The sequence below is a fragment of the Schistocerca nitens genome, chromosome 1, assembly GCF_023898315.1.
Source record: "Schistocerca nitens isolate TAMUIC-IGC-003100 chromosome 1, iqSchNite1.1, whole genome shotgun sequence".
NCBI classification, from domain to species: Eukaryota; Metazoa; Arthropoda; class Insecta; order Orthoptera; family Acrididae; genus Schistocerca; species Schistocerca nitens.
In genome coordinates, this window is record NC_064614.1 from 393,971,140 (window position 1) to 393,997,189 (window position 26,050).

General features: G+C 38.2%; 1 protein-coding gene across 5 annotated transcripts in view; it reads left to right on the top strand.

Annotated features, from left to right (window-relative positions):
* The window catches only part of LOC126249381 (exportin-6-B), a 381,423-nt gene that overhangs the window by 232,268 nt on the left and 123,105 nt on the right, over window positions 1–26,050 (top strand). For all 5 annotated transcript variants that reach the window (XM_049951037.1, XM_049951050.1, XM_049951057.1 and 2 more), the window contains 3 exons: window positions 1,633–1,848; window positions 10,297–10,405; window positions 20,387–20,479. In XM_049951037.1, coding sequence (XP_049806994.1) covers window positions 1,633–1,848; window positions 10,297–10,405; window positions 20,387–20,479 — 418 coding nt within the window. The remainder of the gene's footprint in view (window positions 1–1,632; window positions 1,849–10,296; window positions 10,406–20,386; window positions 20,480–26,050) is intronic.

Consider the following 26,050-nt stretch of genomic DNA (forward strand, 5'->3'; position numbering starts at 1 on the left):
CTTGCTGACTCAAAAATTTTAAAAGAGCGCAATTAAGTTTAAACCCACAATTAAAGATAATGGTACAAGTTATTGCGGCACTCACAAATGTTCGAAATTTCAAAATATATAACAGTATAAACGGGTATTGATACAATCAGTGAAAGACTAGGCAGAAATGACATGAACAGTAGAATATGTGGTCTAGAACTTTGAATTGGCACGTGATCTTGTACTTGTGGTCTAACACACAGGAAAATTCATAAGTCTGCTTTTATATATAAATAAATATGCGTATTGCCCGGATTTTTCTCTTAGCTGTTTCTGTGCGCACTTTTACACGAGCAGCCGAAGAACACTGCAGTGTGAGTTTATCTCAATCAAAATCACTAAAATATGCAGCACCAACAGTGCATGTCCTGCTTGTTGCAGCTAACAGTGCAAGTTAAGTTTGTTTGACATCTTACATTAGCAACATCCTATCAGTAGTCAACACTGCAGCATTGATGCATTCTCTGAGCTGTTCCAGTGTTCTTGGCAGTGGGCGTATGTAAATATAGTCCTTGATGTTCTCCTATAGGAAATAGTCAAAGGCATAAGGTCAGATAACCTGGGAAGGGAAAAGAGTGGAGGGCACGGGGAAGGGAAAAGAGCTACATCAATCCAACTATGCAGAAGTTTGTCATTTAGGTAGCAAAGCTCGAATAAGAGGGTGCCCGGCCCTGTTGGAAGATGATGATCTAAGAATCAGTAGTCGTGTGTGTAAACGAGCACAACTGCAATATGTCTATGTACGAGGTACCCATTCCAGTCTTGTCACAGAAGAATAATGGCCAATGCCACTTTGCCTGGAACGGTGCACAGAAAACATTAATCTTTGATGAATCTCATTTGTGTGTCATAATTTCATGAGAATTTTCAGTCTGCTAGACACTCTACATTGTACTTATTTAGCTTTCCAGATAAATGGAAGATTGCTTAATTGCTGAATATCACCTTAGAAGTGAAATGTTTATTCTCAAGTGCTTCCTGTATTGTGATGCAAAATTGAAGGCAGCGGTGATGATCTTCCCATTTCAATTGTTGCACTATCTGCAGATGGTACAGTTGCTTGGTAAGCACTGTCACAATATGTTGAACACCGTTTGCTTCCATATTTCAAGTTCGTGGCTTGCATGGACTGTTGATTTATTTGGGCTGCGTATTAAAATTTCCCTCACTTTCTCCATGGTTTTATCTGGCACACTTGGTCAACCAGTAGCTTTCTGTTTACAGGCACAATCAGTGTCCCTGAATTGCCAATACCTGCAGACAATTATCAATTTACATGGTGGTTATTTTCCATAATTCCTTCTGAGTGCACACTGCACTGTTGTAACAGATAAACGTCTCACATATTCCAACACTCACCAAAACTCTTTTTCTTGCTTTCTTGCCATAATGTAATGCCAACTGGCAGACACAGTGCAAACTTGATGAGTTTACAGTTATATTCATGCATCAGTCATACTTGCACATGTAATACTTTGGAAAATATAGAACTTTGAAAACAAATGAGTAATTTATAGTAACCTTGTAAAGTAAACAAGTTTTTATGTCATAAACATTTGTGTTTTTAATTTATGTTACAGTTCTGTTCATCTCTTTTTTCAGTTACCAAGAGAAGATAACAGAGTTTCTCAGAGTTTTTGTTGGCTTACACCTGCGACGCCTTGAAAATAACCAAAAATTCTCTTTATTGGACTTCTTGTCAATGTTATTCAAGTATACATTCCAACAATCAAGTCTGGAGCATTTCACTAATTGCCTAGAAGTATGGAACATCCTTCTGGGGCAGCTGGATACAGGGACTGAAATGCTTACGACGACGTAGGTATATTGAGCACCATGTGTTCAGTAAAGCAAGTTAACTCCCATCTAACAGAGCATATGACAATTTACTTACAGATTGCTGTTTATATAGAATTAGCTGCTATATTTGCAAGTTTTACAAAAGTGTAAAATTAAAATCTGTAGTAAATATAGAGCAACACACTAAAAGTTTTGTTACTGTGAATTCTATATAGGACAGTAAACAATAATCTGCATACCATTTACCAGAATGCAACATTTGAAACAAGACTATGTTGATGTCTCTTTTTGACCACCATAATTGATATGTTCAACTTTAAAATATATAGAAAATTGTTACTTGTGAGTGAGATTCAACAACTGCATGGGGATCCAATTGTCGTAAATGATATCTCTAGAACCCTAGTTGTTGTATGAATTTGTCTGAACCTGCAACAAAATATGGGTGCATTCTTGTAGAACAAACCATTGATATGAAAAATGTATACTAAGTCCAGATATGTAAAAGCAGGTGCAGCTGGTTGTTTCCTTGCGGGGGAAGTGTATGACACTTTATCAATCGGAACTAACTGAAGCCTCGAGACACTGCAGATAAATCTGTCACCACAACCAAGATTTTGGGGTATGGAGAAGGGAAACAGGGAAGTAGTAATGGTACACCAAGTACCTACTCTGTGCCACGCAGCAGAAGAGCAGACAAGTTAATATTATATTGTTATCAAGCTCTGAGCTTGTCAAGTCTATAGCTTATCAGGAACTTAGTTTAAAATCAGGTGCAAAATTTGTACCCAATAAACAGACAGACAAAAACAATTTACCCTCCACCACACACAAGACTCGAAAGCTAGTTAATATTACAGTGTCCTCTAGTTGTGAGCTATGTTGAAAATTTCAAATCTCTACCTTATGGGCAAGCAAGTTTAAAATCAATTGCAAAATTTCCACCGGGAAAAAAAGAGAAAGAAGAAAAGAAAAGAAGGGGAAAAAAGACAAACAAGAACCAGACTTAATAAAAACATGTTAATAAGTGATTGTTTGTTTACATATACACAAATCTACAGTGGAGCACTGGATTTTAAACTTTAAAACCAACAAAAAATTGATCTTTAATGCTACAAGTAAAAAATTCATATTTCAGTAAGTAAATACATACATTTTGAATATACCTTGTGTTTAGAAATATACATTCCATTCACATCGCCTTGAAATAAGATACATCATTTGTCTTTTCAATCAGTTGACTCTCGTGTATTGGAACCATTCAAACGTGGTGGGTGAATGAAAACATTCGTATAGCTGACATGGCTGCAGAGACTTGTTTCATACAGTTGTTTCATTCGACTGAACAACCAACTGAATGAAAAAACAATTGACTGAACAATCAATTGTTATAAACAAGTGACCGTGCCATCACTACTGTATTCTAACAAGTTATTAACAAACTTACTCTTACAGTGGATAAAACTATTACTGGCAGAAACAAAAAAACTATCTAAAATCCTTTCAAAACATAAATACTATACACGTTATAACACAATAGAGGTATATATTTATTATTATTATTATTATTATTATTATTATTATCGTTAATTCCCCATTAAGGAGAGCATTAAAACACAATCAATATTCACAATGACAATATGGTACATAAATTGGTACATTTCAAATTCATGGCACCTTTTTCTGTCTCTTTCTTTTCTCTTCCCAAAAACCTTTCATAAATTCACTGTGTTTCTTCTTCCTCTCTTCTGTCCACTTCTTTCCTGATTTCTTCTCTTTTGGTGTTTCTTCGAATTTCTGTTTGTTGATTTTTTCTCTGTATTTTCCTCTGTTTGATATTTCTTCTGTGGAGATGTTTAGATTTTTGGGGTCTTCCATGGTTTCCTTTACCCAGTTAGTTTTCACCTTATTCGTCACCACTGTGTTAAAAATCTTCTTGGTCAGCCTATTTTCATTCATCCTATGAATGTGTCCATAGAATTTTGCCCTTCTTTTTCTGATATTGTCTGTAATTGTCTCTGCCTGTTTGTACAATTCCTTTGTTATTGTCTCTTTATCCAGATCCCCTGTCTCTGAACTGGCCCATAGATCTTTCTCAGAATTTTCCTCTCTTGCTTTTCCATTTCCTTGATTTTATTTCTTCCTGTGATTACTGTTGTTTCTGAGGCATACAAGGCCTCAGGTAAGACTACTGTTTTGTAATGTCTTAATTTGGCAGTGACGGAAATATTTCTTTTATTGTAATGGTTCCATGTAAGTCTGTATGCTTTTTGTAGTTTTGTAACCCTATCTTCATTGGCTGTTGAATTCAGTCCTGTTTTCTGTATAATCTCTCCCAGGTATTTGAAATTCTACTTGTGTTATCTTTCCGTACTTCGTTATCAATGGGCTTCTGTCTGTAGATTTTGTGTCCACGTACTGGGTTTTTTCATATGATATTTGTAGTCCTGTTCTGGCTGTGATTTTGTGCAATATCTCTAGGGCTTCTCTGGCTTCATTTCTGTCATTTGTAATGATGGCTATATCGTCGGCAAAGGCCAGACATTTTATGTTGACGGTTCTATTTTTCTCTCTCCCCATCCTTACCCCATTGACTCCTTTGTCCCACGTCCTGATTATTTTCTCTAAAACAGCGTTAAATAAAATGGGTGACAGGCCATCTCCCTGTCTCACTCCTGTCTTGATTTCGAAAGATTCTGAGATCTTGCCCATGAACTTCACTTTTGACTTTGTATTTATTAATGTTTCCTGAATTAGTTTTCTGGTCTTATTGTCTACCTTCATTTCTTCTAGTGTATTAAAAAGTGTTTCTCTATCTATGGAATCGTAAGCCTTCTTAAAATCAACAAATGTTACTGTGGTGTTTCTGGACTTTCTCGTTGTTAATAATGTTCTCAGACACCAGATCTGCTCACTGCATGATCTTCCCTTCCTGAACCCTCCTTGGTATTCTCCGATCTGTGGATGTATCTGAGGTTCTAGGCGATTTAACAGAGCTTTTTATAGAATTTTGTATACCACCGGCAGTAACGAAATTCCTCTATAGTTATTAGGGTCTGTTTTGTCTCCTTTCTTGTGGAGGGGGTGTATTAGGGCTGACTTCCATTCTTATGGTATCTTTTCTGTTTCCCAGATGTTTTTGATTACCGTATTTACTCGAATGTAAGCCGCACTCGAATCTAAGCCGCACCTAAAAAATAAGACTCGAAATCAAGGAAAAAAAATTTACCCGAATCTCAGCCGCTCCTGAAATTTGAGACTCGAAATTCAAGGTGAGAGAAAAGTTTTAGACCGCCCCTCCAAATCGAAACAAAGTTGATCCATTGTAACGTGAAACACAATTGAGGTCGAATGGATGAAGATGCAGCTACAGTAGTTTGGTTCGAGTGGTAAGCTCAACAGTTAAGCTTTACCAAGTAGCCATTGCTGTGTGTCAGGCGCTCCGTCCGTATTTATACGGGTACCCTTCCTTTTTCACGTGCTTCGTCTGGTTTGAATCGATTGCTTATTTTGCTTTGATCTGAGAAGTGCCGTTCTCTTTGTTATAGTTGTTTACGTCACTCTAAGCTGAAAATGCATTATTGTACTGTGTCGTGCATTGTTTGTCGCATTCTGATAACGAGTGTTTACGGCCTGTCGCCGCTCGCGGCGTGGCTTGCTTAGTGCGCACTACCGCCGCTTACAATAAAAAAAGAGAGAAATTATCTCATTAGCGAAACAATGGCAAGAGACTGCTTTTTGTTGTTACTTACACTGCCGCTTTCTTTGATAATGATCAACAAGAACCAAATAATAGCCGCGTATAATAGAAGATGTTCTGAACGAGAGTTTAGCGAAAATTTTTCTCCGTTAGAAAATCTTTGCAGACGCCTCTTTAGTACATTACAGTCTGCACAGAAATTAGAGTCATCTTAGATTTAAAAATTTAGGCAGTTGCCGTGCTTCATTTCTGACTGTATCACTATACAGCATAAGAATAATACGAATATAAACATGACATGATATGTATATTCTTCCGCGTCTTCTCGGTCTAGTTTCGTAGTTTATTAGGCAGACAGGATTAAATGAGGTAGCAGCAAACACGAAAGAATACCTGGCATAATGTTTACATTCTTCTACCTGTTCTTTTAATTTATTTACTGACACAGAGGTTTTGGCGCCAATATTTATCTTTGTGCCTGCAAAGCATACCTGTGTTGCGCTACATATATTTGACGGCAGAAGTTAGTTGTGGCGACACCTACTAACATTTTTCAGAACGTCCGCTTACTTTGCACTCGATTCTAAGCCGCAGGTGGTTTTTTGGATTACAAAAACCGGAAAAAAAGTGCGGCTTAGATTCGAGTAAATACGGTATACTATGAATTTTGGGTGTAATGTTTTCATGGTCTAATTTCCAGATTTCTGCAATCAGTCCATCTTCACCTGGTGCTCTGTTATTTTTCAAGGATTTTATTATTTTCACGATTTCTTCATATGTTGGGGGTTCGGAGTCCCGGTTGGGTTCTGGTTTTGTAAACTGTAATCTCTGTTTTGGTTTATCACAGTTAAGTAACGTGTCAAAGTATCTGGCTAATATTTCACAGTTTTTCTTCGGATTTGTCTCCAGTGTTCCATCTTGTCTTTTGAAGCATAAGCTTGGTGGCTGATATCCTGTCATATTTTCTCGGAATACTCTGTAAAAATTTCGTGTGTTGTTTCTGGTGAAGTCTTCTTCTATCTCCTTCAACCTGCTGTTTTCGTAACCTCTTTTTTCTCTTCGGATTATTTTTGAAGTGTTTTTCTGTATCCTGTTGAAGTCCTCCCATTTTTCTTGTGTTTTATGGCTGTTAAATTTTTTCCAGGCTTGTATTCTGTCTTCTATGGCCCTGTCGCATGTCATGTTCCACCATCGGTGTTTCCTTTTTCTCGGTGGCTGCCCCAATTTTATCAGTTCTTTTATTTTTTCTGACAGTTCTGTCCAGTTGTTGCTATTGATTTTCGTAATTTCTTCTATTATTTCTTTCTTGTTTATTTGTAGGTACTCTGGATCTGTTCTGAAAGGTCTGTTGGTTCTCTTGATTTGTCTATTGGGTATAAATTTTACTTTAAGTTGGAGAAGGTGATGATCAGATTCGAAAACTCCTTTCCTTGTTCTTAAGTTCATTATTTCTCTGGTGTTTTTTGTGGATATTGCTACGTGGTCTATCTGAAATTCTCCTAGAGCATGGTTGGGGGATTTCCATGTTACAAGTTTTCTGTGTGGTTTCTGGAATTGCGTTGACATGATTTTCGGATCAAAATTTCTGCAGAAGTTTATCAAGTTCTCTCCATTTTTGTTTGTTCTCATGTGGGCCGTGTGTTTCCCTGTCATGTCTCGGAATTTTCTTTCCTTGCCTAACTGGGCATTGAAGTCTCCTAGTAACACTTTTATGTGGTTCTTGGGGATTTTGCTGGTAGTTTCTTCCAGATCTTCCCAGAATTCCTCTATCATCTCTGGGTTCTTCTTGTTATAATTGTTTGTGGGGGCATGCCCATTGATTAATGTATAGGCTTTGTTTCCAGATCTTATCGTGTCGACATTTTTTTCTGATTTTGAGGTGAAATCTATTACGGAGTCCAGTATCGATTTATGTACTACAAAACCAGTTCCGAAGAGTTTGAGATTTCTTCCTGGGATGGTTATGGCTGGTTTCCCCTTATATATTCTGTAATTTTCCGAATCAAAGTGGTTCTCATCTGCAAATCGTGTTTCCTATATTTCCATAACTTTGATGTTGTATTTATCCATGGCGTTTGTTAATTGTTTCAGTTTACCTGGCCTCAGTAGTGTGTTGGTGTTGAGTGTTCCCATGTAAAATACTTTCTTCATCTTGAGGGTTTTTGAGAGGCTCTGATTCTTCTCTTCATGACATGGCTGATCCCCTGGAATCCGATGATCAGGTCTATTACCCAGTCTTACTGACTGGGGCCCAGGGTAGTGGATTCTTTCCCGTTGTTCTGTCATGATTATTGGTTTGTGTTGAGGTATTGGTGGTGAAATCACGAAGGATCTCACATAATTTTGACTGGAGTTTTGAGTTCCAGAAGATTAACTTACAGCCGAGCTCACAGAGCCAACAGACGCTGACCAGAGTACCAGCGGCTGCCAAGCAGACGTGTCTGGATTTTGGGGCTTCGCATGTAACCCTATGCAGGGGCCCTCACAGGGTGCTACCATCCGGAGCCAGATGGACCCAGGTTTTTTTTTTTTTTTTATGAGGTGTTACTCCTCCCCCTCCTCCTTCCTCATCACTTGCGAGATGAGGCCCCGGGCTTGGGACCGGCAGTGGCGGAGTTAGAGGTATATATTTATTGTGTTGAGGTATTGGTTCATGAACATTTATTTTTATTTGTTATTACTTTTATGTTGTAAGTTCATGTACTGAGACATTCCATGACCTTGGAGATTTTGTCCTCAATTTGGTCCTACGGAACTTGACATGTAAATAAATAAAATAAATAAATAGAGGTATATATTTATATAATAGAAGGAAACATTCCACGTGGGAAAAAATATATCTAAAAACAAAGATGATGTGACTTACCAAACGAAAGCGCTGGCACGTCGATAGACACACAAACAAACACAAACATACGCACAAAATTCTAGCTTTCGCAACCAATGGGTGCCTCGCCAGGAAAGAGGGAAGGAGAGGGAAAGACGAAAGGATTTGGGTTTTAAGGGAGAGGGTAAGGAGTCATTCCAATCCCGGGAGCGGAAAGACTTACCTTAGGGGGAAAAAAGGACGGGTATACACTCGCGCGCGCGCACACACACACACACACACACACACACACACACACACACATATCCATCCACACATATACAGACACAGAGGCCTCTGTATATGTCTGCCTAAGGTAAGTCTTTCCGCTCGCGGGATTGGAATGACTCCTTACCCTCTCTCTTAAAACCCAAATCCTTTCGTCTTTCCATCTCCTTCCCTCTTTCCTGACGAGGCAACCGTTGGTTGCGAAAGCTAGAATTTTGTGTGTATGTTTGTGTTTGTTTGTGTGTCTATCGACGTGCCAGCGCTTTCGTTTGGTAAGTCACATCATCTTTGTTTTTAGAGGTATATATTTATTTATTTTATTTATTTACATGTCAAGTTCCATAGGACCAAATTGAGGAGAAAATCTCCAAGGTCATGGAACGTGTCAGTACATGAACTTACAACATAAAAGTAAAAACAAATAAAAATAAATGTTCATGAACTTGAAAGAAAATCAGTCCATAAGTTTAAGCAAACGCTATCAGCATTACAATGAGAATCAGCTTAATTTTTCAAGGAACTCCTCGACAGAGTAGGAGGAGTGACCCATGAGGAAACTCTTCAGTTTCGATTTGAAAGCGCGTGGATTACTGCTAAGATTTTTGAATTCAAGTGGCAGCTTATTGAAAATGGACGCAGCAATATACTGCACACCTTTTTGCACAAGAGTTAAGGAAGTCCGATCCAAATGGAGGTTTGATTTCTGCCGAGTATTAACCGAGTGAAAGCTGCTTATTGTTGGAAATAAACTAATATTGGTAACAAGAAACGACAATAAGGAATATACGTATTGAGAGGCCAATGTCAAAATAACCAGACTCGCGAACAGAGGTCGACAAGAGGTTTGTGAACTCACACCACTTATTGCCCGAACCGCCCGTTTCTGAGCCAAAAATATCCTTCTAGAATGGGAAGAGTTACCCCAAAACATAATACCATACGACATAAGTGAATGAAAATATGCAAAGTAGACTAATTTACGTGTCGAAGTATCACTCACTTTCGATACCGTTCGAATAGTGAAAATGGCAGTATTAAGTCTTTGAACAAGATCCTGAACGTGGGCTTTCCACGACAGCTTGCTATCTATCTGAACACCTAGGAATTTGAACTGTTCAGTTTCACTAATCATATGCCCGTTCTGTGAGATTAAAACGTCGGGTTTTGTTGAATTGTGTGTTAGAAACGGTAAATACTGAGTCTTACTGTGATTTAATGTTAGTTTATTTTCTACAAGCCATGAACTGAGGTCATGTACTGCACTACTTGAAACCGAGTCAATGTTGCACACAACATCCTTTACTACTAAGCTAGTGTCATCAGCAAACAGAAATATTTTAGAGTTACCCATAATACTAGAGGGCATATCATTTATATAAATAAGAGAGAGAGATTCAGTAGGGAAGTTTCAGCTAGTTTGTTTATTCATTTTGATGTAAGCAGTGGAATGTGAAAACAGTATGGAGGTTGGTTGGACACCCTTAGACTCCACAGACAAAGTCAGTGGGGGGCTTTGTAATGTGTAGAAGCAGCCTTAAGACTAACTAGAACCTGGTGCGAAAGCAGCACCCGATATCAAAAGTTTCAAAACATTTAATTATCATTATTTAAATCTGTGTGCAAAAAACTTGTTTCATTTTATGGAGAGTGTCCAGATATATACTTTTTACAGGTTTCATGCAGCCTTGCTGTCTTTAGTGGAACAGATATTAAGAAAAATACAATTTAAATTTAATCAATGTGAATTGGAAGAACTGGATGATAAAACTCTGGATGATGATGTAAGTTGAATAGTTTCATAATTGTGATACTCTAATGCATTTTGTCCTTTCCTATATAATATTTGTATGCACTTGTAATACACTGATAAGAGAAACTGTTTTAAAGATGAGTAAGGCATGTAGAATCTCATCATTTCACACACATTTGATTTGGAGGCATCTTTGAAAGTCGCACAGTTAGTGACCTGGAAAAGCATGTATTTTTTTAAAAAATGTTTTTATGCTTTATGCCTGAAGACAAAGCCTTAATACATTGAAATTGACCATTGAAAAAAAGTGATGCTCAGGGTGTTTTTTGACTGAAATTTTTGCTTTTGAAAAACTTCTTGTTTCCATTGATAATCAGCAGCATATTCCTACCAGTGAATAGAGTGCTCTGATTTGATGTGTTTCTGTATATTATTTTAATTTTCCCACCAGATTCATTAATTACAAAATTGGCCGAATATTGATTTCAGACTTTCATGGCCATTCATAGCTGTCGGACCCATACTTGACAACACTACAGATAGAACTGTGTAAGTACATTGTGTAGAAGTAGAACTGGAAATATATCTATTCACAACTTACGGGAAATCTTTCAGCCTGATCAAAATACGTTGGCAGGTTTTGTTTTCCAGTCACTAGAGTAAAGAGTGTGGACACTATAAACTGTTAGTCAGTCCTGAGCATAAGGAAACTGCAAAACTGCATTTATTACTGCTAGAGGGTTAGTCATACAGATTGCCAATCCCATCTGGTGTTGTGAACATAGGCGCCGACGGAGGGGGAGGGGGGGGGGGGGTGGAGGAGCTCTTGCCCCCTTACAGAATCTGAACAATGTCATTTTGTTACTTACAGATTTCTTTTGAATTTCTAGCCTACGTTTCTAGCATTTGTAGACTTAGAGAAAGCTTTTGACAATGTTAACTGGAATACTCTCTTTCAAATTATGAAGGTGGCAGGGGTAAAATACAGGGAGCGAAAGGCTATTTACAATTTGTACAGAGACCAGATGGCAGTTATAAGAGTCGAGGGGCATGAAAGGGAAGCAGTGGTTGGGAAAGGAGTGAGACAGGGTTGTAGCCTCTCCCCGATGTTATTCAATCTGTATATTGAGCAAGCAGTAAAGGAAACAAAAGAAAAATTCGGAATAGGTATTAAAATTCATGGAGAAGAAGTAAAAACTTTGAGGTTTGCCAATGACATTGTAATTCTGTCAGAGACAGCAAAGGACTTGGAAGAGCAGTTGAACGGAATGGACAGTGTCTTGAAAGGAGAATATAAGATGAACATCAACAAAAGCAAAACAAGAATAATGGAATGTAGTCAAATTAGGTCGGGTGATGCTGAGGGAATTAGATTAGGAAATGAGACACTTAAAGTAGTAAAGGAGTTTTGCTATTTAGGGAGTAAAATAACTGATGATGGTTGAAGTAGAGAGGATATAAAATGTAGACTGGCAATGGCAAGGAAATCGTTTCTGAAGAAGAGAAATTTGTTAACATCGAGTATAGATTTAAGTGTCAGGAAGTCGTTTCTGAAAGTATTTGTATGGAGTGTAGCCATGTATGGAAGTGAAACATGGACGATAACTAGTTTGGACAAGAAGGGAATAGAAGCTTTCGAAATGTGGTGCTACAGAAGAATGCTGAAGATAAGGTGGGTAGATCACGTAACTAATGAGGAGGTATTGAATAGGATTGGGGAGAAGAGAAGTTTGTTGCACAACTTGACTAGAAGAAGGGATCGGTTGGTAGGACATGTTTTGAGGCATCAAGCGTTCACAAATTTAGCATTGGAGGGCAGCGTGGAGGGTAAAAATCGTAGAGGGAGACCAAGAGATGAATACACTAAGCAGATTCAGAAGGATGTAGGTTGCAGTAGGTACTGGGAGATGAAGAAGCTTGCACAGGCTAGAGTAGCATGGAGAGCTGCATCAAACCAGTCTCAGGACTGAAGACCACAACAACAACACTCATTGTCTGTGACTCCTCTAAAATGCAAATTTAATGTTGCCGACTGTGATGAAAAATACTGGAGCTTTAGGAGTCACTAAATATATTGGATTTTAGTAGTTGTCACTCTGTTCAGGGGAAATTATGCTGATTCCGTGGCTGGTTGATTTGCGGGAGGGAACCAAACAAGCTGATTCCTTGCTTCTGCTGCAGTTATGGCACTGATCAGCAGTCAAACTGGATACGAACCTGTACAGAACTATGTCAAAATAATGTCTTCAGTCTTCGCTCTGAATTCCGTAAGCAAATAAAATGTTATAGAAGACGTGTAAGTTGAATAAGGCTTTTTGAAGTTTATTCCCTGTTTCTCCAGACTGACGGAAATGTGGCATTTTTGTTGATATCCAGCCATATTTTTGTGAATCATTCTTTTTTTCCTATTTCATATTTTTACTTTTCAGTTTCAACCTACTATTGTGAGAGTGTGATATAATTATTTTTGTGAATATTTTTTACCTTTATTTAGTAACTCATTGGCTGCCTAGGATTAAATCACGTGAGAATGTACTTTCAGGTCACTTAACCAAAAAATGACATCCATGTTCATACTAATAACAAAAAAGATGTGTTCTGCTTGTACTGTTGACATATGCTTACCTTTTATGGACTAAAGTAATCTACCTTAAAACTACTAAGTAGAAAATTATCGGTCTTTTGAGATACAATAAGTTGTATGTACTTCTCGTCCCGTCTAGATTGTGGGACATGACACATTTTCAGATTGCTGAATCAGGTATATCCAAACTAGAAGATTTTGCACCTTGTCCCCTCTAGGGAAAATTTCTCAGATGCCCAGGTTATGAGAGTCATAATTGATCTCAGTGATGACCAGAATTAGCTTTTCACTCACTTCAAAATAAGAAAGAAAAATCATAAGCAGTGCACAGCTAAAAACATTCAGTAATGGCTACCATGCAGTTGGTCATAACCAAGGTAGCACAGGCTTGACATTTATCAGTATCTGACACAGTTTAAAACATCTGCCACCTAAAACTGCCATGTTAAAGTGTCCAGAGTCACTATTTTTACGTGGGGCTCCCATAAATGGATTTCATAAACCAATTTCCGAATCCTGCACCCTCGTTTTTGAAATACACTAGGGTTATCATGTAATGTCTTGTTGTTAATAGTTTTTAACTTATGTGGTCAGTGTGACTTTATTGTGCAGTGGATGAAAAGTAGAAATACGTTAGACTTCCTTTAATACATAATTGATCGGCCATTGTGCTGACTAGATCAGAAAGCAGAACAGCTGATTTCCAGATATACTATTTGACCGATCTATCAAAACCATTTCAGCCCTTAATATATAAACAAGGCAGTGAAAAACAGTTTCTGATATTTGGTGTTGATCTTCCAAAAGTTGTGTCACATGTAAATGTAGTGAATACAGCAACTTTTGAGCTTTAGCTAGGAGACAGATGTAAGTGTACCTTTGTTCTAAGATGTTAGGTCCCACAATTTAGTATTACATTGCATTATGTGACATGTACAAAGACCATTCAACCACCTACAACTGATGTAACACTATAGCATCGAGCGCACTGCTACATTGCTGTGTTTGTATACTTTCTGTTTTGCAGATAGATTGTTAAGTATTATTGTTTCAAATCAGGTTCACTAGATGATATGCAATACCAATGACTGAAAATTTGCTACATTTTCAATATTTATATGCAGAAAATAGAGCTGTTTCAAACCATCTCTTATAAAATAGTTTATCTGACTACAATTTGTTATGAAATAGGAAGATGAGGGAATATTGTGTGTTTGCATTTTGAGGCAGAATTTGCACAGTAGAGATTTTCACTATGACAATATTGAAAAGAAACAATGGTAAATCCACGATGGAATGTAACAATATATGAAAAGGATAGTTGTTACTCACCATATAGCGGAGGTGTTGAGTCGTAGAAAGGTACAACCAAAAGACTGTCAGAAAGTTAGCTTTCAGTCAACAAGGTCTTTGTCAAAAGTAGATAACATACTAATTAACATGCATGTGACCACAGTCCCTGGCATCTAGAGCCAGACTCTGTCTCTAGCTGCCAGAGACTGTGGTCGTGTGTGTGTTAATTGCGTTTGCGTGAGTGTGTGCATATGTGTATGTTGTCTACTTTCGACAAAGGCCTTGTTGGCCAAAAGCTAACTTTCCGACAGTATTTTCATTGTGAGTTTCTGCAACTAAGCATCTCCACTATATGGTGAGTAGCAACTATTGCTTTCATATATTGTAATATTGACAGAAAAAAAAGATTTACACTTCCTTATAGGGAATCTAGGATTGACTTGGAATTGAGTGAAATAAAACTAACATACTGAATAACCGGGTCTTCTGCCAATTGTTCGCACAGTTCTCACACAGTATTATGACAGTGTCACTCACTGTCTTCTTCAGGTGCTCCCTGAGACTACTACTTGAATGGATTGGGTCCATTATTTATGCCTGGATGGTGCTAGGTGCTCCATTTTCAGTCCACGCTGTGCCAGGCACTCCTTTTGGGATCTGCGCCTGCTACGAACAGCTCTATTTGTCCTCTCTTACCTGGTGTCATGCCTGTCGCCTGATGCTCTGCTCACATCCGTGTCCACATGTCGTGCGTTCTACCCACAGATTGTAGCTGTGTTGGCCGTCCTCCAGTTGTCTTGGGAATCGTGAGTGAAGTGCTTGCCTGTTGGAGCAGGCCTCCAGTGCTGTACTTCTCATTGGGCACTCCAAGTGTTCAGTCCTATGTCTGCTGTTGTTGGGACTGTCCAGTGATGTGTCGCCTCTAATCTGTAGTGTCTCCTGCTGTGCCCAAGGGCAGTTTTCTCGATTTCCACTCCAATTTCTATGTATCATAGAATCTTGATGTTGTTTCTGATGTGTTTTCAGAAGCTCAAGTGATGGATTCTAGATGGGATGAGCTTGTATCCAGTGTCACAATTGATGATATTCTCAGAGACCTTGACCTCAATGGATTCTTTTTTGACACTATCCCAGTATCTCAGGACCTGTGTCACAAAGTGGGTATCATTATAGTTCATCGAATGACTGAGTTGTTGACAATGCTCTGCTATTGCTGATTTGGTTGCCTGTCAGTCTGGTATGCATCCAGTGTTCTTTACACCTGATTTCCACAGTCCTTGTGGTCTGGCCTATGAATGATATCCCACATTGGCGCTGTATATTGCAAATACCTTGAGTCCATAGACCCAGATCATATTAAACTGATAGTTCGGTAATTTTCACTTGTGTCAACACCTGCTTTCTTTGGGATTGGAATTATTATATTCTTCTTGAAGTCTGGGGGTATTTCACCTGTCTCATACATCTTGCTCACCAGATGGTAGAGTTTTGTCATGACTGGCTCTCCCAAGGCCATCAGTAGTTCTAATGGAATGTTGTCTACTCCCGGGGCCTTGTTTCGACTCAGGTCTTTCAGTGCTCTGTCAAACTCTTCACGCAGTATCATATCTCCCATTTCATCTTCATCTACATTCTCTTCCATTTCTATAATATTGTCCTCAAGAACATCACCCTTGTACAGACTTTCTGTGTACTCCTTCCACCTTTCTGCTTTCCCTTCTTTGCTTAGAACTGGGTTTCCATCTGAGCTCTTGATATTCATGCAAGTCGTTCTCTTTTCTCCAAAGATCTCTTTAATTTTCCTGTAGGCAGTATTTATCTTACCTCTGGAAGCAGTGGTTGGGAAGGTTGTGAGACAGGGCTGTAGCCTATCCCCAATGTTATTCAATCTGTATATTGAGCAAGCAATAAAGGAAACAAAAGAAAAGTTCGGAGTAGGTATTAAAATCCATGGAGAAGAAATAAAAACTTGAGGTTCGCCGATGACATTGTAATTCTGTCAGAGACAGCAAAGGGCTTGGAAGAGCAGTTGAACGGAATGGACAGTGTCTTGAAAGGAGGATATAAGAACATCAACAAAAGCAAAAAGAGGATAATGGAATGTAGTCGAGTTAACTCAGGTGATGCTGAGGGAATTAGATTAGGAAATGAGACACTTAAAGTAGTAAAGGAGTTTTGCTATTTGGGGAGCAAAATAACTGACTATGGTCGAAGTAGAGAGGATATAAAATGTAGACTGGCAATGGCAAGAGAAACGTTTCTGAAGAAGAAAAATTTGTTAACATCGAGTATAGATTTAAATGTCAGGAAGTCGTTTTTGAAAGGATTTGTATGGAGTGTAGCCATGTATGGAAGTGAAACATGGACGATAATTAGTTTAGACAAGAAGAGAACAGAAGCTTTCGAAATGTGGTGCTACAGAAGAATGCTGAAGATTAGATGGGTAGATCAGATAACTAATGAGGAGGTATTGAATAGAATTGGGGAGAAGAGGAGCGTGTGGCACAACTTGACTAGAAGAAGGATCGGTTGGTAGGACATGTTCTGAGACATCAAGGGATCACCAATTTAGTACTGGAGGGCAGCGTGGAGGGTAAAAATCATAGAGGGAGACCAAGAGATGAATACACTAAGCAGATTCAGAAGGATGTAGGCTGCAGTAGGTACTGGTAGATGAAGGAGCTTGCACAGGATAGAGTAGCATGGAGAGCTGCATCAAACCAGTCTCAGGACTGAAGACCACAACAACAACAACAGCAACAGTGATATGTGCCTCTACATCCTTACATTTGTCCTCTTGCCACTTAGCCATTTTGCACTTCCTATTGATCTCATTTTTGAGATGTTTGTATTCCTTTTTGCCTGCTTCATTTACTGCATTTTTATATTTTCTCCTTTTATCAGTTAAATTCAATATCTCTTCTGTTGCCCAAGGAATTCTATTAGCCCTCATCTTTTTACCTACTTGCTACCTTCACTATTTCGTCCCTCAAAGCTACCCATTCTTCTTCTACTGTATTTCTTTCCCCCATTCTTGTCAATCGTTCCCTAATGCTCTCCATGAAGCTCTCTACAACCTCTGGTTCTTTCAGTTTATCCAGGTCCCATCTCCTCAAATTCCCACCTTTTTGCAGTTTCTTCAGTTTTAATCTACAGTTCATAACCAATAGATTGTAGTCAGTGTCCACTTCTGCCCCTGGAAATGTCTTACAATTTAAAACCTGGTTCCTGAATCTCTGTCTTACCGTTAGATAATCTATCTGATACCTTCTAGTATCTCCAGGCTTCTTCCATGTATACAACCTTCTTTCATGATTCTTGAACCAAATGTTAGCTATGATTAAGTTGTGCTCTGTGCAAAATTCTACCAGGTGGCTTCCTCTTTCATTTCTTCCCCCCAATTCATATTCACCTACCTCGTTTCCTTCTCTCCCTTTTCCTACCATCGAATTCCAGTCACCCATGACTATTAAATTTTCGCCTCCCTTCACTATCTGAATAATTTCTTTTATCTCCTCATACATTGCATCAATCTCTTCGTCATCTGCGGAACTAGTTGGCATATAAACTTGTACTACTGTGGTAGGCATGGGCTACGTATCTATCTTGGCCACAATAATGCGTTCACTATGCTGTTTGTAGTAGCTTACCCGCATTCCTATTTATTATTAAACCTACTCCTGCATTACCCCTATTTGATTTTGTATTTATAACCCTGTATTCACCTGACCAGAAGTCTTGTTCCTCCTGCCACCAAATTTCACTAATTCCCACTATATCTAACTTTAACCTATCCATTCCTTTTTAAATTTTCTAACCTACCTGCCCGATTAAGGGATCTGACATTCCACACTCAGATCCGTAAAACGCCAGTTTTCTTTCTCCTGATAACAACGTCGTCCTGAGTTGCCCCCACCCGGAGATCTGAATGGGGGTCTATTTTGCCTCCAGAATATTTTACCCAAGAGGACGCCATCATCATTTAACCATACAGTAAAGCTGCATGCTCTCAGGAAAAATTATGGCTGTAGTTTCTCCTTGCTTTCAGCCGTTCGCAGTACCAGCACAGCAAGTCCGTTTTGTTTAGTGTTACAAGGCCAGATCAGTCAATCATCCAGACTGTTGTCCCTGCAACTACTGAAAAGGCTGCTGTGCTCCTCTTCAGGAACCACACGTTTGTCTGGCCTCTCAACAGATACCCTTCCGTTGTGGTTGCAGCTACGGTACGGTACGGCTATCTGTATCGTTGAGGCACACAAACCTCCCCACCAACAGCAAGGTCCATGGTTCATGGGGTGGGGGGGATAACCAGAGTAATGAAATTTATTTCACCTCTTGTATCTGACTCGTTGTTGATATAGTGGTATATTGCAGTAAGGGCTATGACTTGATGCTAAACAAAACAGTAATATTAACAACCACCTTTTAACAAGAGCATAAGTTTACAAAAATGTTTGAGCATACTGGAACACTAGGAATATGTCGAGGACTCATTTGTGCCAAAATTTTAAGCTCAAACTACATTGAATTCTCATCAGTGTAGGTTATCCGCCATCAATATACAAAAGACTATTTGTGAATTAAAGATGTACACATGGTGCATGTAGAAAGAAATTCATATTTAAGATGAGAAGTGTACTTAAAAAGACAGTTCATATTTAAGATAAGTGTGCTGACATATGACTAAAAAAAGTTAATATACAAAAAAAATTTAGTTCATGGTTTAATGCCAATTAATAAGCAGCTCATACATTTGCAAATTAAGCCATTCAGTTTTATTGTGACCTATGGTTAGCATTTTTCACACACAGCATATGCATAGCTGTGTCTGTGACAGTTTTAGGAAAGACATTTCTTGACACATCTGAACGTTTTTCAGTATGATTAAGTGGCATTTGGCTTGAATCCTTTATTTTTAATTTTTTTTTTTTTTTTTTTTTTTTTTTTTTTTTTTTTTTTTTTTTTTCTCCCCCCCCTTCAAATGCAGAAAGATTTCCACTGTTTCATTGGTAACTTCACTTTGCACTCAGGTGGTTTGCAACACCATTTTGCCATGTTTTGCTGTTTTTAGTGTTACACCGTAACCAGATAAGTGTCAGTGATCAATTTCTATTATCCATAGTATGAATGTCACCAATGAAAATTTCAAGTCGAGGTTACCATTTGAAACTCACATTTGAAGCACAACAGATCTGCATTTGATGCCTCATCAGTTGTTGACATATCATGTAGACATCGGGTATGAAAAAATAAATTTTCTTCCATTTCTGTAGACAGTGCCGTCCAGCAAGCAAAAGTAAATATTCTTCCATTTTATTGAGATTGTATTTTTACATTCTAAATAAACTCTTGTTGTTCATCGTCATTTGAAATGATGTAGTTAAATGGAGAACATTCAGCATAGCAATCGTTGCAACATGAAAATGGTACAGAGAGATGTATTTTCTACCTTCCTCTTATAGTCTGTCAATTGGCGTGAAGAAATCATCTATACTTCAAAGGTGGTGTTTACATTTTTGTATATGAAGTATGATTAATGCCTTGCTTTGATCAGATCATAGTGTCAGCATTCCTATGTTTCACAAAATTTATGAGAGTAAAGACATGTTATATTTTGTTAACCAGTTCACTATGGTCATGTTGCCAGTTCAGCCGTAAACCCTGTGGTATTTTATGTATTTAATCATTCACTAATTCCTCTCTTTAGTAAAGTATTAATACTGTTCATGCACTTGTCATTCTTACACCATTTGTTCCACATATTTTACTTCTATTTTTGTGAAATTCCTTTTGGCTACAAGTTTGCATCATCAGAAATTGGATAAAACACTGTTATTCAACAATCAATAGTACCCATAGTTTCTCTTGTTATAGGGCTCATTTATAACATGAAAAATTCATTTCACCATGTTCCCCCCCCCCCTTCCACCCCCTCCCCACAACAAACACACACACACACACACACACAGAGAGAGAGAGAGAGAGAGAGAGAGAGAGAGAGAGTCACAGTCACCTTCACATTGTATAAGAAGTTACTCATATTGAATAGCTATTGTACATTACTCTAATGACAGCTTGTTTTATTTTTCTGCATGATGAACTGATGAAGTTAATGATTTTAATTTCTTTTGTCAGGAGCAAACAGAATGGCAGAAGTTTCTTCGGCAAAATATAGAAATTGTCGCGAAAGTTGGTGAATTTGCTCCATTAGATACATACTCATTAGTGGTAAGCATATTAATGTCTTATAAACACTATCTTGCATTTCGAATGTTTTGTTGCTTAGTTATTATACAGCTTGTGATTGGTATATGTTGCCATGCAATTTGTACTTTTTGTCTAAAATTAACATAATTATTTCTGATCAACTTAAAATTTTAGCTTTAAAACATGTTGACAACAGTGCACAATCTTCAGTCTCAATATTTTATTTTTCTGTTTAAATCAAATACCTTTTGAAGTGGCAACTCTTTCTTCAAGAGCTGCATTGACATTTTTGAGAGTACATCTATTTCAGTTTATTATTTGACAGGAAAAAACACAGTTGTTAATTTAATTACAGGCATGTCTCAAATTTATTTTACTGTGTAAGTAATCGGTTGCACAGTGATTACTTTCATTCACCCACAGAATGTGTATCTTCTACATCAGGAAAGAATTCCCATATTTGCAGTCACACTGCATGAAATTTTCGTTTGTATTGTTCTGCAACACAATTCAAATTCACACACCCCATTTACTGTTTATAATTGCAAATACTTAATCTGTACATTTGTGACTTATGAAGTTACCACTTACCTATTATTGTAGCTAATGCAAACAGATTGAGTTAAATAAGTTATAATACAGTAATGAAATGGGGAAAGATAAGGACTAAGTTGTGGTTGGGGATATTTTAGACATCATGGATGGAGGAACTTCTGAATATTTAGAAGCTATTACATACAGAATTTCTATAATTCAACACATCCAAGAGGCCTAGCCATTAATGGCTGAGGATGGGCTTGGTGAACCTCATATTTCAGAATATGGGGTGGTCAACACTACCTGTCCTGTACCACTACAAACTGTAGTCATTTTTCAGCAAGTAGCACAAAGTATGAAGTAAACTGTTGTGCCTTGAAGAAAGGGGATTTGAAAGCTAATTATCATGTCAAAAAATAATAAAGTTAATTAATTATTTATTTATTTGCTGGTAAATGTCTTCAGTCCTAGTACATACAGAAAGTCCTGTATCACAATGTCATAACATGCCGCTAGAGCAGCTGAAACAAAATGGTGTATCCCATTGCTAAATTGGAGTATAATGCAGTAATTCATTTTTGTGAAGAGAAAAATGTTGCAGCTGTGTAAGGCCAATCCAGATAACTTCCTTAGCTGCTTGGGTTGATATGACACAACAGCAACATTTCCATTGCTGTCAAAAATGCACGGTACTCCATTTTACCAGTGGGCTGCAGTATTTAGTTTTGGCGGCTCCTCCAGCGGCATGTTATGGTACTGTGATACACGACTTTCAGTATGTACCAGGACTGAAGACATGTACCTACTAGCAAATAAATAAACTTGAAACTTCGTGGGAGATTAAAACTGTGTACTGGAGTGGATCACAAACCTGGGACCCTTGCCTGTCACAGGCAAGTGATCTAACAACTAAGCTACCTGAATGTGACTCATGGTCTGTCCTCACAGCCTTACCTCCACCATTACCTCATTTCATACCTCCCAAACTTCACACAAACTCTCCTGTGACTCTTTTGGGCCTAGCACTGGTGGAAGAAAGGAGTTTGCACTATGCCTGCTTCAGTCCCAAGATTATGAGGACAGAGCAAGAAGCAAAAATGGATTAAGAGGAAGACAAATGAAATGAGTAGTATAATCAAAAACTGAGTGGAAAAGGGCATGGTAAAAAAAAGTGAATTTTACATTTAACAGCGTGTTGGCAGTGTTACATGTTTCACTTCCTGACAATCAATTCTGGCCATCAATTCTGTCATATAATTTTGTAGGTTTTCTCAAGTGTATTTTCCTCACGATAGAATTATACTGCTGGAAAAAATTGGTGTACCTTGAAAGGTGATATCAACTTGATTTGATGATGACACGTACACATGGGGAATAATAGATGTGCTGATAGTGGTATCAACATTGTCCACCAACAGATAGAGATAGCATAGCTACTAGAGCACCATCTGTGTATACCCTTTAATAGGGAATACTCACAGGCAGAAGGCTAAGTGTGATGCAAGCAAGCAACCACGCCAAGGGGACACCCTCGTGCTTCCTACAGCCAACTGAGCAAGTTTCAAAGGGTGAAAGTGTGGCATTTCAAATGGCAGGATTATCTTTTCCCAGAACTACCACACAAGTTGGATGTGCTGCGTCAGTTGTGCGCCCTTGCTTGTATCTGGTCTCGTGAACATTCTCACGCTGGTAGACAAGGCAGCACAGACACCTGCCAGGATAGTTGTGTTGTAAGGATACCAGTGGCATATTATACAGCTACCACACCACAGGCACGAGGGCTTGTGAACACAGATGTGTGAACACAAACTGTTGAAAACTGGTTATTAGCCGGGGGGACTGTGGGTACGCATACCTCTAGCCCATCTTCCACTCACACCACAGCATCGACGTGCACAGTTTGACTGGTGCCATTAGAGCATCACATGGAAGATGGAATGGCATGCTGTGATCTTCAACGATGAAACGAGATTCTGCCTGCATGCAAATGACAGTCATTTGCACATACGGCGTATAACTGCATACGACGTATACCTGGTTAGCATTGTCTCATAGTGAATTTTTCCAGGCCTTATGATCTTGGGTGCAGTAAGCTGCAACCATCATCCACCTTGGGTGTTTCTGGAGGTGACACCAACCAGTGCTCGGTACATGCAGAATCTTGTCAGACCCATTCTTTTGCCATTCTTGCTGGAGGAAGGTTGTGTCTTGTTCCAACAGGATAATGTTCACCACACACAGCCTTTGAAGCTCAACGTGCTGTACAAGATGGGCAGCAACTTCCCTGGCCAGCATGTGCTCTGGACTTGTTTCCAATCTAGCATGTGTGGGATATGAGGGGACGAGAAGTGACTCGTGTGACTAATCAACTGACAGCTCTTACAGATCTATGTAAACAGGTCGAGCAGGCATGGCAAAATTTTCTCTGGACAGTATTAGCCATTTGTATGATTTAGTGGATACCAGAGTCAGCACCTGCATTGCCACCTGTGGAGGCTACACCAAGTATTGATATGAGTGTTTCCACATGGGTCGAAATGAGCCACCTGGGCATTGCTTGTGCTATTGATTGTAAATGTAATTATTTCATGTATTCTGTATGCACTGTCACAACAATAAATCTTGAGTGAATTGGAAACCTCTAAAAGGATGTACTATTTTTTTTCCAGCAGTGTGTATAACTTAATTTTCAAACATTAATTAATGTAAGAAATTGCAGAAAGTTTAGAGCTGGATGGCCAGATGGTACATCTAAAGATGAGTCCAGTGACAATCATTGTGAGATCACATATTGTGTGAGTGGTGTGGGAACTATTACTGCAATGTTACTGGTAAATGTGTCCTGTAAAGATTACAGGGAAGGGAAAAAAGGAGTGTTTGAGAGGTGGTCAAAAATTTTATTACTGCATCAAAAAATGAATAAAGTTAGGTAATTATTTATTTATATCCAGAATGAATGTTCACTCTGCAGCAGTGTGCGCACTGATTCCTTTGTCTCAACTGCTCCTTCTACATAAAAATGGCGAATGCTAAAAGAAACCAACAGTCGTATCTCACTAACTGTCTACAATAGTTTGTCATAAATGTTTGGCTGACATGGCCTTCAGCAGAAATAATGCACGCAGGGGACCACATTTGATGTATGATGTTGACACAAATTTTTCATATAAAATATTATTTCCCTGTGTGAAACTGAGTTACAACTCGTGTAAAAGAATTTGCATGGATCTTGTTAATATTTCGTACAAAAATTTGTCAGGCTCTGAGGGAATATTTCTTGCAAAACTGTGTGGCAGGCAATGTGTCAAATTGTGACAAACAGCTCAAAACTTAAAAAAAGTCTTGATTATTTTTAATTGTATTCTACAAAATACTTAAAGTATTTTTTACTGTTTGTGTTACTTGTTGCAATAAGAACAAGTAGCAGCACAATCAAAAACAAAAATGATAGATTTACTTTTTGTTGCATATATCTAGAATGAGGAGGTACTCAAGGATATAGAATATGTCAGATATTTGGTAGTCCTAGCTCATGGAATTGTAGTGAAATTTCTTTTGGAACTTGCAAGGAGTCAAGAGAAAGCATTAGGTAGAGGTTAGGGAAAGGGGGAGAAGGAGTAATACACATGCTGGTGGTGTGACTTTTTTTTGTCTTTCATACTCTTCAATTTCCTTAATGTTCAACATCCCTCACTGCTCATATTAGGTGCTTGGAGTTTCAATTACTTCTCTAAGATTTGACTTTCAGGCTATTGTCCATCATTGTTTCTGGATCATTCTTTTAAGATCCAAAGAGCAGAGTGGCTATTTATTACCTATAATGTAGTGAAATAGCACGGTGTTTAAGTAATATGGACTCACAGTCTACATTATTGAGGAGAAGGATTCAAATTTCTGACCATCCATCTAAAAATAGGTTTGTTGTGGTTTTCCTAAATTAGATAAAAGTGAATTCCAGAACAGTTTCTTTCAAAAGAACATTAATGGTTTTATTTCCCATTTATATTAAATACATGTTTGTGCCCTATCTCATTGTCTACCTGATGTTTAAACCTTAACCTGCCTCCCTTCATTATTTATTTTTCATATTTTATCTCCCTCTCTCACACGATTGTATCTTTGTGTACATTAACTTCACTATAGTTATTAAAAAATGGCAAGTCAGCAGTCCAGTGCTGTCTCATTCGATATTCATATACATTTTTATCTTATAATATGGATAGATAAAGAAATTCTACTCATCAGGCAGCCGCATGAGAAGACACTTGTAAACGATGTAGAAATCCGCAAGCATTTAGAGCCAGTAGCTCCTTCTTCTAGCAGGAACGTTTTAGGTTTGACTGTGTCTTTATGCAACATACTTGGGCGATGCACAGGTCTGTTCAGAATTGTGGCTTGATATAGTATGGGGCCATACACATCTGCTTCCAGCCCAGCTGTTAACCTGTGATCCTGCAATATAAATGTTGAAGCACTGCCATGTAACGTGAAATATTAAGGAAGGAAACAGGTTGCAGTAAAAATTCAGTAATAATAATAATAATAATAATAATAATAATAATTGGTAAAGTAGTTGCACTGTACTGGATAATTGATGTAGACAATATGAAATGGTTGAAATTGAATGATCTGATTTATTCAGTCAGTCAAACACAGGAGAGTGATGGTATTAATTAGAAAAGGGCAACCAAAGTAAGTTAACACTTTCAAGACAAGCGACATAGCTCCTATGTCACATGGATTTACTCAAAAAGTTATTCTGTGATGCTTGTACTACCATGAAAAAATTACATTTGGCAGCACTTGTCATTCATAGGAAAGGAAAGTTACTTTTTTCCGATGTGCTGATTCATCTTGTTGCCACTCACATTGTCTCACAAGGTCACAGGCAGAACAGAGGGCCTCAGTTGTTGTCTGTGTTGTTGGCTTCTTGCTTTGTGTTTGTCTTAAAGATTGGCTTATGTGATTATGAGATAGTATTTCTGTTAGACAATAGTGAGTCTGAGCTTCATTCAGAGGCAGTGACGATATGCAATTTGTTTCGTCGCATTTTTT